This window comes from Sinocyclocheilus anshuiensis, unplaced genomic scaffold (assembly GCF_001515605.1).
Source record: "Sinocyclocheilus anshuiensis isolate Anshui unplaced genomic scaffold, SAMN03320099.WGS_v1.1 scaffold979, whole genome shotgun sequence".
Taxonomy (NCBI): domain Eukaryota; kingdom Metazoa; phylum Chordata; class Actinopteri; order Cypriniformes; family Cyprinidae; genus Sinocyclocheilus; species Sinocyclocheilus anshuiensis.
This window is the reverse complement of record NW_015544223.1, coordinates 520,329-533,938: the sequence shown is the minus strand read 5'-3', so window position 1 is coordinate 533,938 and position 13,610 is coordinate 520,329. Positions and strand designations below refer to the sequence as shown.

The following is a 13,610-nucleotide window of genomic DNA, read 5'->3' as shown; positions in this document are numbered from 1 at the left end:
CTCATTTGATTAAAAGAAAAATTAAATTGATTTATGCCTTCATTTGCACTGTACTGTAAATTAAAACTAATTGAAATTTCTAGTGTCACATAGGCCAAGACAAAAATGCCTGTAAAAGGCTATTAGTGTTATAGTTTCATTACTTGATCTGTAATAATCAGTATCGGCATCGGCCCTGAAAAACACATATCGGTCGACCCCTAATTTACAGTAGGAAATTTACAAAATATCTTCATGGAACATGATCTTTACTTAATGTCCTAATGATTTTATCATAAAAGAAAAATCAATTTTGACCCATACAATGTATTTTTGGCTATTGCTACAAATATACCCCAGCGACTTAAGACTGGTTTTGTGCTTCAGGGTCACAATTTACATTATATTAAAAAAAAAAACATAGTCTTATGATTTTTCTTTATCATATCAACACTATAATTAATAACTAATAATATTTAATCGTGAACGTTTTGAGTATGTAAATCTGACACCATCATCAAAAGCTATTTCCTCTTTTAATGTGCTATATTACCTTCGCTCCCTTACGGATACCAAATGTGTCTGGATATGAAACATGACCCATATCGTTTGCCACAAGGAGAACAACAACACAGCAAAAATAAACAGTGGCGATCAATCAATGGAAATTTCATTCGGATGTAAAAATATTTCTCTAAGGATATGCTGGTAAAAGTGTTACGCCTAACCTACCATGTGCTTTCTGAAACACAATTTTTTTCACCCATTTTGTTTTCTAATACACTCCTGCACTTATTTTAAACATGGTGGAGACAGAGGATGTGCTTAATGATGTGTCTCTAAAAGTTATATTTAAAGATATGACCAAAGGAATAATGAAAAAGTAATATCCACATATCCTGTACGTTCAATAAGAATGAATCTGCATATGGACGGATATGGCCAGTGACTATATGGACAATTGGTCAGGGAGTGAATTAGTCTCACCTGTAGCACTCCACCTGCCGGGTGGAGGAGACCGTGATGAAGGAGTCAGTGCGGATGCAGTAGCTCAGAGGGCCGGGCAACAAGAAGCCTGGCAGGAAGCGACCAAAAGCATAAGTCTCCTGCTCAAAAAACATCAGCATCCCATCCATGGACTGGATACAGATGAAATGATGACCTGCACAACAGCACAGGAAATATTCAGTTGAGACAAGAGAACAGAAGGACATACTCAATAGTATTTTGCAGCTTTGTTGTGCAGATAAAAACACGAACAGAATTACATAGCCCAGATTTCCTCAATATTACACACACACACACCAACGTTAAATAGTTACATTTATTATTTATCATAACTAAAGACTAAACACTTCTTCCTCCAACTAGTATAGTCTAGGTTGCTTATGGTTCCAAGTGATGTAGCGACTTGGTGAATTAATACAGAATGTGCACTAATAGCTCATCAAATCAGAATTCAGAGTCAGAACTGTCCTTTTAATAATAAGAAATAAACATCAAAGAGAATAGCCAAGCTAACATCGTTTATCAGTGTTTATTTGTCTATTGTGTTTGTGTCAAATCTGGGTCGTTCTGTAGTGTTATGATATTTATTCACTCCCATCTGTATTAGAAGTCAAACTATGTTATACATAAAGATGGCTCTGTACAAAAGTCCCTTTAAGACAGGTCAGTTCACACTGTCATCCCTAGAATTTTTTTTTTTAATGCAGGTAATAGGATATAAGTATTGCTGCTATCTACTTGAATGGGAAAAGAACAATATCTACAGCTGCCGTATTAGGAAATAGAATTTTTCTTATTCATATTTCTGTTGTGTCTTCTCCCTTTTATACTATCTAGGCTCTGTCATGTGCAGATCCAATGTGACTATTGGTTGATGAACTCCATCATAGAGACTGTGCTGCCTTCATGTGGTTGATAAGAGAACTGCCAAAAAAAAAGGTACTACTGTAAGTCTAAAATCCTATTAAACCAACATGTGCTACTATTTTATTTATAGTGGGTCAACTTTAAGCAGCTGTCTTCACACAAACAAACCACAAATTTACAGGCAGATGTTCATTGAGACTAAAGAGAGCATTAAGTTTCAACTATTTTGAGAATGATGTGAATAAGAATGAATGTATGAGTAACATTCTATTTGTTTTAACATTTGTTATTACATTAACCTGAATTAACAATAAAAAAAAATGCCCCTTAATCTTAGCTAATGTTAATTTCAACATTTACTAATACATTATAAAAATCAAAACTATCAAACTATTCCATCTATTCCATCACACTAACGATCAATTATGTATCACAAGATAAAGACAGAAAAGGCAAAGAGAAGAGAATGTTTCATATAAAAAGAAAAAAAATATGTAGCTTAATTCAACCCACTGAAAATTTTAGAATGAGATGTATTATGTGTGGAATGCCGATAATATCAATTACCTGTGACACCCCCAAAGGGACCATACGTCATGTTGCAAGCTGTTCTCTGTAAGCTGTGTTCATACACCAGTCGCAGCTGATACTGGTCACCATGTTCAACATTCCCAGCAGTACCTGAGAAAACCAACACCAGCAAACACCACATCTGCAAGAGCACATACATTTGGTGCACAAAATCTGAAGATCAGATAAAAATAAGACAGACTGACTTTTTAAGTTAAACTTAAAACTTCTGTCTTGACAGGTTGTCATGAACGTAAAATAAATTCCATTTTTATGAATGGATTCCGCAATTCTGTCCGAATTGTAGAAATCATAGGGCCCTAAAATTATTTTACGTACTCCATGGCAATGGGCTGCTGACCCCAGAACCCACTTTGGGAACCCCTGGTCTACAATTATAATATCAGTGTAAAGTCAATAAAGAAAGTACAAAAATGACCACTGCATGTGTACAGTTCTGTTTAAGAGGTAACGGCTTTTCAGAACAAAAACTAAAAAAAAGTCAACCCCTAATATGTAAAGTTTTATGGCAGTATTTGAGAGGAAGTACAACATAAGGTAGGTCTGAATCTGTGGAAAACCAACCTGACACAGCATAGACAGACAGCTTCCTGGGGTGAAGCACTGCCAGATGGAGCAACTCTGAACAACTACAATACAAGACAAAAGGAGAAAAAGGAGTTTTTAAAAACAAAATCTCTCACAAAAATGCCTGACTCAGCTCTTTTTAAAGATGTACATGCAGTAACAAAGGAATTCCAACATTAACCCTATAACGCCTTCTGTATCATATTTGATACACGAAATTCTAAGGCCACTAAATGATCCACATTATCAAAACTTTGCTCAAAACCATGCTGGCATCTTCTATATGCCTTCTGTTGTCTGATTGATAGTTTATAAAAAGGCATTTTAGTAGTATACTAAAAACGTCCACCTTCAGATCCATGTGTCTTTTTGCTGTGAAATCTTTACTGATTTTTATAAAGTAAATTTAAGAATAAGTCAAGTCAAGCTGAGCTTTATTGTCATTCTGAGTCAGTGCTATGGGACGGTAGTCGTTTAGACAGGACACAGGTGATTTCTTTGGTACCGGTATGATAAATAACTTTTTCATTGTTAATATATGTGACCCTGGAGCACAAAACCAGTCTTAAGTCGCTGGGGTATATTTGTAGCAATAGCCAAAAATACATTGTATGGGTCAAAATTATTGATTTTTCTTTTATGCCAAAAATCATTAGGATATTAAGTAAAGATCATGTTCCATGAAGATATTTTGTAAATTTCCTACTGTAAATATATTAAAACGTAACTTTTGATTAGTAATATGCATTGCTAAGAACTTCATTTGGACAACTTTATAGGCAATTTTCTCAATATTTTGATTTTTTTTGCACCCTCAGATTCCAGATTTTCAAATAATTGTATATCGGCCAAATATTGTCCTATCCTAACAACCCATACATCAATGGAAAGCTTATTTATTCAGCTTTCAGATGATGTATAAATCTCGAAATTTCGAATAATTTACCCTTATGAATGGTTTTGTGGTCCAGGGTCCACCAGACTGAGGCAACTTAGGTTTACTTGATTGATCCATATATTTTTTTTTTAGAAAAATAATGTTAAAATGTTAAAAATCAGGCTTTAGGGGAACATTTTCTTTGTTCATTATATTGCGCTGCATTATATGTTTTGCCCCCATCATGAAAACTACAGAGCTTTGATCATAAAATCACTAAAAAAGGATGGGTTGTTTCAACCCAACTTTGGGTCAAATATGGACTAACCCAACTGTTGGGTTAAATTGTTTTATTACATTTTTAACCCAAAAGTTTGGTTAGTCCATTAGGGCTGTCAAAATGGCTGAAAAAATAAATTCGAATTTTTTACTTAAATATTATCAAAATTCGTATTATATTCGAATTTAAAATGCATAATTTCAGTTAGGGTGAAGAAAAGCTTTTGGCTTCTCTTCTGAGGCCACAAGAAGGCGCATCGAGATAAATTCGAATTTTTTACTTAAATATTATCAAAATTCTAATTATATTCGAATTTAAAATGCATAATTTCAGTTAGGGTGAAGAAAAACTTTTGGCTTCTCTCCTGAGGCCACAAGATAAATATTTCTAACGCACGTTTATTCAAAGCATAAGATAACATGCCTATCTGTGAAAAAAGTGCATAATGTTTAAAATAATGTTTATAAACCAATTATAATTAAGTTGCTTAAACAACTATAAACAAAACAGCATCATGTATGTATGCATAGTTTAATACAAAGGGCGGAAAGCCAATCACACAGAGTGCATTTTTCATTTAAAAACACAAGTTGCAGTGGGATGGGGGAAAAACCCGCCATAAAGTCTCGAGATATGTTTTTTTCAAAGTTGAACTTGCATTAATTTTATATGACTTTCTAAACATGCGGCTCTTTTGTGCGAGACACGAGTGCAACGCTGATAAATGTCCCTCTAGAAAATGCACGAAATATGTCTTCTGTGTGAACTGCTTGGTTTCAGTTTTGACGTAAACAAGATCTTCTCCGCATTGATGTTCTCTTTTCCCACAATATTTGTAATTAACAACGCTGCATCTAGTGGCTTCAACTGGATAGGTTAACAAAAACATTCAAATGCAATGACACTTACATCGCCATCGCATCTCGTGCGCCACTGATAAAGCTGCGTCCTCAATGCACACCTAAAATTCCAATGCAACGTTTTTGCATTCGAATGTGGATTTTTATTTTAAATTCAACGAATATTCGAAATTCAAATTTTTTTGGACAGCCCTAAAGTCCATATTTGACCCAAAGCTGGGATGAAGCATTTTTTAGAGTGTAAGCATTTAAATATCATCTTACAAAGACATATTATTGGGAGATACAGAGTGACAACTGATATTTATACATTTTATGTAAGTAGTCTGCTATACTGTTTTCCTTCTTGAGTATGAGCTCCATATTCTCCTATCATACTGTAGGAGACATAAAAGCCTGATGTATCAAATATGATACTGAAATAGCTGTCAAACGCCTTAAACCAGCTATAGATCAGACCTACAGAGAAGAATAATTCTTCTATTCAAACATGATACATTTCTAAATATTGTGAGATGCTGCTTCAGGTTAAGCATTAGAACTTCAACTAGACAGTGGCCAGGAATCAATAGAACAATAAATGTATTTTTATCAGACCTCTCTGCTATGATCATCACTACATGTGCATTATGCTCAATGACTGAAGTTGAAAAAAAAAATTGTTTACATATTGGTGATTGTTTCAGCCAGTCTGAGCAGAGAGTAAAGCCTCAATGTTTTAGCTTTGGATTTTCTGTGTGTTGCCAAACAAAAGTAAGGTTCTCTATTGGAGAGATTAGGAATAACATATGCACAAATGAAAGGAAAAAGTCCCAGTATGCCAAGAACTTAATGAATACCAAGGTATTTCAACTGCTCTTTCATGTGGCAGATCTTTTAGAAACAAAACAAATTAGCAATGATTATAAGAAATTAAAAAAGCAAATAATCTAGGCTGATACAAATGCATACAGTATACTTATATACATATATATACATATCTCAACATTCTAGAAGTACAATGGTATAAGCTACTATATCAGGCATTAATAGCATGGTACTTTAAAAGTATACTTAAAACTGGCAAAAGTCATCAAACTATCTAACAAATAACACAGGAGATAATTCTGTTATTTGTGTATGACATTTAATTGTATTTTTTATGAACATATCAATTATTTACCATTGATAAAAACAATTATTTTTCTTAAAGGAGCCATTATAAGATTCCATTATAGGAATCAGAAGTGACCGTTTCTTTCGCAAGTTTGAAAATCTGACTGCATTTGCTGTATAAGACAGTATAAGAGAACATAGAGTACTAATCATAATTAATGTAGTTGCATCATAATTTGGAATGTGTGTGTTTAGAATTAGGCACATAATAAAGACTACAGAAGCCCTGTGCTGCACTTCCCTTGAGTAGGCAACAAAATAGCTGCAAAAATATCAGTGAAGTATCAGTGAAAGGAGTTGATAACCCTAAAGTAAAATGTTAATTTTCTGAATAAACACCTGGTTTGTATGATTTATTTAATTTCTAGTAGTAAACGTCATTAAAAAATTAAATAAACCTAAAAAAAACACCAGAATAGGTAACAGAATTTAGAGAGAAGAAATGATGGTTTCCAGTGGTTGATACGCTTTTATTTGATTTTTTTATTTCAGAAAAATATGGGACATGAAATAAACAAATACTTTATCTAACTTTTATCATTTTGATTGATTGATTCATTTCAGATTGATAAATGTGCTAATTATGATTTTGTAGAGATGTGGTTGAGTTGGTAGTGATGATTGTTGTAATGTGAATATGAACAGTCACTCATAATGGTAGAAACAGCACGTGAGACTTACGAGACAAACTCGCCCATCTCCACTTGAATGATGGGATCAGGCAATTGAACCTCCAGCAGTTGGGCATCAGCTTCCGTCTGCTCATCTGGTTTAGCAGGGTGTGGTGAGAAGATGCGTAACATCCCCATAAAACTGCCCACTACAATCTTATCTGGATTAGAGAACAGGAGAGAGAAAGAGAGAATGTAAACAGCTTACAATCCTACTCCAGGGTCCCTTAAGTAATTACGTACATGCTCACTCTTCAAATATGGAACAGCACCAGACAATAAATTCCGCGGGTAAAATACTTTGTCTATTTCCTGTTGCTGTAATTCGATGGTTGAGATGACTGAGACGGATTCTACATTTGTGAGATGGGCATAGCCTACTGCGGGGTCGGAGAAGAGAAAATGCGGCGGATGAGCACAGACAAGCAACAGAAATTAAGTTTAAATAAAAAATAACAATTTGTTTTTATTAAATCATAGTCTACATATAAAAGGAATTAATACGCGAAATATATTTGAGTCAAATAATTAACAGATTAACAAAACGAAAGAAAAGAAAAACGACAATAATGTAAAATATGCTGCTGAGTTTGGTTCATTTTTGTGGCGCTGCGCTCTGCAAAAGTTCACGGAAAGGAAACCGAGATGACAAGCGCATCCTAAAATAAAAGTAAACACATTGCAGTTTCGAAGAATCTGTATGACCAAAAATGACGGAGTATTTTATGTTTCCGCTGTTCGATTGCGCCGGCGCCTCACGCACAACATCGGTTTCTGTTTCAGTTTTGCTTTAAATTAATTTGTTTTGGCTTGTTTTGCAACTTATATTTTTCATTTTTGTTTTGTTCTGAATACAGTTAAATTTAAAGGATTTGTTGTGGAGTGAGGAGAACTAACATAGCCTATAGGCTTGCTATTGTGTTTAATGCTTGTTCATTAGGGCCTATAACATTCCGCTTTATTTACCGCTATTATTTCTGAATGTAGGCTAATTGCGGTTTGTGCTTGAAAGTGAAAGTAACTCACTAAGTAACTTAAAAGTAGTGTAACGCATTACAATTCAGAGACAGTAATATTGTAATGTAACTAATTACTTTTAAAAGGAAGTAATAAGTAATATATAATGTATTATATTTTGGAAGTAACTTGCCCAACACTGTTGTTGACACACTACAATATACAAAATGAAATGTCAATGTATTTAAATTGAAAGAAAAATATCCTCCTTTTTCTTACACCCCATGACGCTTTGCGCAAATTATGGGAGTAACTTCCATTAAGCTGTATACAATCAGCAAAAGGTTTGCTCTATAAACGCAAAAATAAGCACGTTCAAAAACTGGATACAATGAGGTGACATTATTCTACTCACCCTTCAACCATCAATCATTTATAAGGAAATGTAAAAGTGTAAAGCATTAACAAATTACTTTCAACATACATGGATAACCCCTAAAGCTCAACAATTACATTTAGTATCTGTATGAAAACAAACCTGGAAACGAAAGATCCTTTGTGCATTGCAGAGAATTGTTCATGAGATATCTCATAAATAAAATAGGTAGAGCAGATCACAAACACGCAGTACATGTTGTCGTTTTTCATACTGTTACAATGGAATACAAAAGAAAAAAAAAAGAATGCAGAGAAATCTCAGTACATGTAGGGCAAGGCAGGAAACTTCAGTTGAATGTGCATGACCTCTGAGCCCTCAGACGGCATTGCATACGAAGCCGTCATGCCGCATGTGATCAACTAGAGACAAAAAAAAGAGGAAAATCTGACCACGCCCCTCGCACTTATTTTTTTTTTTATCACATTAAAAGATATATCTTATATTGTAATACTACTAGTGCTGTCAAATTATTAATCACGATTAATCGCGATTAATTGCATCCAAAATAAAAGTTTTTGTTTACATAATATATGTGTGTATTGTGTATATTTATTATGTATATATAAATACACAAACATATATGTATATTTTTTTTAGTGTCCTGTAAAAATAAAAAGCAGCATTTAATAATCATGATAATAATTAATCATATATAATATAATAAAAGTATTAATAGAATTGTTATTATTAAAGTACCTGACAAAAGTTTGGAAACATTAAAATTATTAATGATATTGAAATAAATCTCTTTTGCTCACCAAGGCTGCATTTATTTGATCAAAAAAAAAAAAAACTCAATATTGTGAAATATTATTACAAATTTAAAAAAAAATCTATTTTAATATATTATAAAATGTCATTTATTTCTGTGATGCAAACCAAATTTTCAGCATCGTTAGCCCAGTTTTCAGTGTCACATGATCTTTCAGAAATCATTACAATTTGATTTGATGTTTAGGAAACATTTCTGATTAATCAATGTTGAAAACAGTTGTGCTGCTTCATATTTTGTGTGGAAATGGTGATACATTTTATTTTTCAGGATTCTTTGATAAATAGAAAGTTCAATGAACAGCATTTATTTGCAATTATCAAACATATTACATTTATTAAATAAAAATCTTTTGAAACATTTTAAATGTCTTAACTCACTTTTCATCACTTTAATGTATGATGAACAAAATTATTAATTTCTCTCTCTTTTTTTTAAATCACAAATGTTTGAGTGGTATCATTGTTTCCACAAAAAAGCAGCAAAAACTATTTTTAACATTGATAATAATAAATGATAATAAAAAAATTGTAAATGTCTCTTGAGCAGCAAATCAGCATACTAGAATGATTTCTGAAGGATCATGTGACACTGAAACTTCTCTTTGTAAACAACAACACATTTATAAATGAACTCATAAAAAGTTACCGCGCGAGAAACACGTTTCAGCGCTGATTCTACTTGCATTTGGCGCTTTGAACCATTTGAATCCTTTTAACTGTTTTTTTTAGTTAACTGCTTAAGGCTATTTCGCCATTTCAATTATCATGCAGTATCACCCTGATCTGCATGATTCACGTGGGTCATGATTTTAGGCTGAAAAAAAAAAACAGAATTCCGGGTTAATCCAGAAGAATCACATCCCTGGGTGTTAAATATAGCCACATGGGCTCAGGAGTACTTCACTAAACCACTGTCATTTACCACAGTCTGCCGCTGTATTAAGAAATGCAACTTGAATCTCTGTTACGCAAGGAGAAAGCTACACATCAATTCAATGCAGTGATGGCGCCGGGTTCTCTGGGCCAGAGCTCATCTCAGATAGTCAAAAAGACAGTGGAAATGTGTGCTGTGGTCAGATGAGTTTCAGCTTGTTCTTGGGAAAAACACACATCAAATTCTCAGCCCCAAAGACCAAAGGGACTATCCAGACTTTCACCAGTGACAGATGCAACAGCAAATGCCTGTCATGGTATGGGGGTGCAGCAGAACAAACGGCATCGGTGACTGGCATATGTGCGAATGTACCATTGACATGGAGGCATATATTGGGATTGTACAGAGACTTATATTGCCATCAAGACATCTTTCAAGGAAAGTCCATGGTTATTAGATCAAGACAATGCCAGGTCTCATTCAGCATGTGCTACAACAGCGTTCTGTAGGCACATGTGGATGTGACTGACTGGCCAGCAGATCTGTCTCCTATTGAAAATGTATGGCCCATCATGAAAAGGAGAATCATACAATAACGACTACGGACTGATGAGCAGCTGTAGTCTTGTATCAAGCAAGGCTGGACAAAATTTTTTACCCCTTTAACTTTAACAATTAGTATCCTCAATTCTCAAATGATTAAACATTGTAATTAAAAGGACAGTTGATGTGACTGAGTGTTAAACATGTCCCTGTCCCAACTTTTTTGTTTATATTTACAAAATACATTTAAGTTGGTCAGTGCAAACATTGGAAATCTTGTCTTTGTGCGTTTGTCAATTAAATAAAGTTTAAAGAGAATGAACAAATGACAGATTCTTGATTTTTATTGCATTTTAAAAAATGTCCCAACTTTTTTGCAATTGGGGTTGTACTACTACTGTAATATTTAAATGAGCCATGTAATAAGTAATTTAACTCACCATATCCACTTCCACTGTTATCCACATCCCCAACACACAGACACCCCTGGTCAAACTCCTCACCCTCACCCAGCACTGATGCCCACCAATCACGAGCCTTAAATAAAGACATCCTGTAAAGAGATGACAAGAGAGGTGAATTGACTTACTGTATTAGTACCATCTGCCTCCTTCAAATACTTGAGTGCTGTGAAAAAAAAGTGTTTCACCCATGTCTGATTTTCTGCATTTTTGCACATTTTTACACTGCATGTCATCAGATCTTAAACCAAAACGTATGCATGCATAAAAGTGAACCAGAAGCAAAAAAAAAAAAAAAGCATTAACGAAGTAATTACAGCCAGTGCCCCAGTGTGAAACAGTGACTGAATGAATAACTGGATATACCCCATCAGCATCAATAATCACATCTAAACAGTTTCCTGTAGGCATTTATGGGTTTTTCACACTGTGGACGAATTTCAGCCCACTCTTTCTTGCAGAACTACTTCAATGACATTCATAGGCTTTCAAGCATGAGCTGCAGTTTAAGGTCCTGTACAGTTTTAGTCATTTGTAACTTCCACCACCAGAATTGACAGTTATGATATGAGCTTCATCTTAGCTTTACGTTTTCAGCTCAGCTTTACTTTTCACTGAATATAACTTGGCTTATGGCTTGGAAAAATTTAGCATCATATCACTTGCTCACCAATGGATCCTCTGCAGTGAATGGGTGCCGTCAGAATGAGAGTACATACAACTGATAAAAAAACATCATAATAATCCACAAGTAATCTACATGACTCTATTTTATCAATTAACATCTTGTGAAGTGAAAAGCAGCATGTTTTTAAGAAACAAATCCATCATTAAGGCATTTTTAATTTAAACAATTGCTTTTGGTCAAAATACGAGTCTATATTCCATAACAATGCTTCCCCCAGTTGTGAAGGTGCATCCCCTGTTGTCCTCTCACATCAAAATCTACCAACAGATTACAACTGTTTTGGACTGTTTTCACTTGTAAATGGTGCTTGATCTGTGCATATGGATGAAGGACTTTAGCCAGAAGATGTATTTTAACTGAAACTGAACTCTCATTCTGATGGCACCCATTCACTGCAGAGGATCCATTGGTGAGCATGTGATGTAATGCTAAATTTCTCAAAATCAGTTTGGATAAAGAAACAAACTCATCTGCATCTTGGATGGCCTGCCCTGAGGGTGAGAAAGCATTCATATCTTTGTATTCATTTTCATTTTTTATATTCCTTTACGGTTCTTTTATTCAATTCAATTCATTTTATCAACATGCTCTTGGATAGATTTCAGCATAACAGCTACTACAACTATTATTGAGGTATTTCCACTAATCTATATAATACACAGACAATAGAATAGAATAGACAATTTAGATCTAAATATTATTTTTTTTATATACTTATATTTTTTCATTCCCATCAGGTGCATTTTTACCAAAGTGACTTACAGCAAAGTGCACAAAGCTCAGTAAGGGCGAATACCAGGACATGCAGCTGAGATACATTATTAGACCTAATGTTTTTACATATTGGTGGACCAAATACACAGATATTAAAATAGAAGAGCAACCACAGCAGAATAAATACTGCTGGATCTCATTACACTCATGTATTTTATGTTGGAGTAAAAAATGCAAGCATAAAGACCAGGACAAATCATTCCCTGACTTTGTTTGCAAGTGGTCACTTCTGTGCACATGGTCCGATGCTGACTGAACCACTGGGTCTGCCAGATATACAACTGATTTCAGAACATGACAGACAGGTCACATGACTTGCAGATTTCATTGGCTGGGCTGCAGCCCAAGCAGCTTTCCTAACTAACTGCTGACTGCTTAACAAAGCTAATCCACACACCAGAGAGACACAGAGAACAGGAAATGCAAGGAAGTAGACCAATCCAATAAGATGGACAGATTTCTGTGCATTGGCATAATATATCAAATGTTTCAGCACATAAAATACTGAAGAGCGTTATCTAAAGAATATATGGTGTTTATCTCTAATAGAGCCATAAAATCATGAAGAATTAGTCCAATATAAATAGCACCAATATGACTTTTTAACAAGAGGGTCTACATATAACGTTACAGCAAATATTGAATTAAACTATGATTATAAAATCTAGTTGATATTTAGTATTGATTTACTTAAAAAGCACGCTGGGTTCTTACATTTGAGTCAATATTCTAGAAAATCAGAGAGCATCCATACTAACCTGTTAACATCGATTTTTACGATATGAGAGCCTTTACATTCATGTGAATGCGATAATAAATCATATAACTTATCCAGTGAATGACAGAATGTTGAGTGTTCTGCTGAATCTACTCAGCTTTGTTTGTTCGTTGCGCTTGCTGCCCATACTGCTCTACTCTCACTATTGTATCGTTCAAAGTGACGCTGTTCTTATTGGTACATATTAAATACATAAAGTAGTTTTGTTCTACCTTGAATGCAGTGATATTTTCTCCAGTAATGTGTGGTAAAACAAGACAGCTCAAGACATCTCAGCTTCTCACACTCGACCTGCTGTTGTCATGGTACTGACACCGACGCTGAAGCCAGAACTGTGTAACGTGACAGCGTGTTATCAAAATAAAAGTCCCTGATCCTCACTCCCTAGTTTTCCGTTAACAGCAATAAAAAGTGTATCTGTTTATATATATATATATATATATATATATATATATATATATAACTTT

The 13,610-nt window shown here is 34.3% G+C and overlaps 1 protein-coding gene across 1 annotated transcript in view; it reads right to left on the bottom strand.

Moving 5' to 3' along the window:
• LOC107697278 (protein PTHB1-like) overlaps nucleotides 1-13,467 on the bottom strand; it is a 160,258-nt gene extending 146,791 nt beyond the window's left edge. The window contains exons 1-6 of the mRNA XM_016497998.1: nucleotides 13,356-13,467; nucleotides 10,883-10,995; nucleotides 6,866-7,016; nucleotides 3,010-3,074; nucleotides 2,422-2,535; nucleotides 967-1,141 (exon numbers count right to left, since the gene is read on the bottom strand). Coding sequence (XP_016353484.1) covers nucleotides 967-1,141; nucleotides 2,422-2,535; nucleotides 3,010-3,074; nucleotides 6,866-7,016; nucleotides 10,883-10,994 — 617 coding nt within the window. The 5' untranslated portion in view covers nucleotide 10,995; nucleotides 13,356-13,467. The remainder of the gene's footprint in view (nucleotides 1-966; nucleotides 1,142-2,421; nucleotides 2,536-3,009; nucleotides 3,075-6,865; nucleotides 7,017-10,882; nucleotides 10,996-13,355) is intronic.
• Between the last annotated feature and the right edge of the window lie 143 nt (nucleotides 13,468-13,610).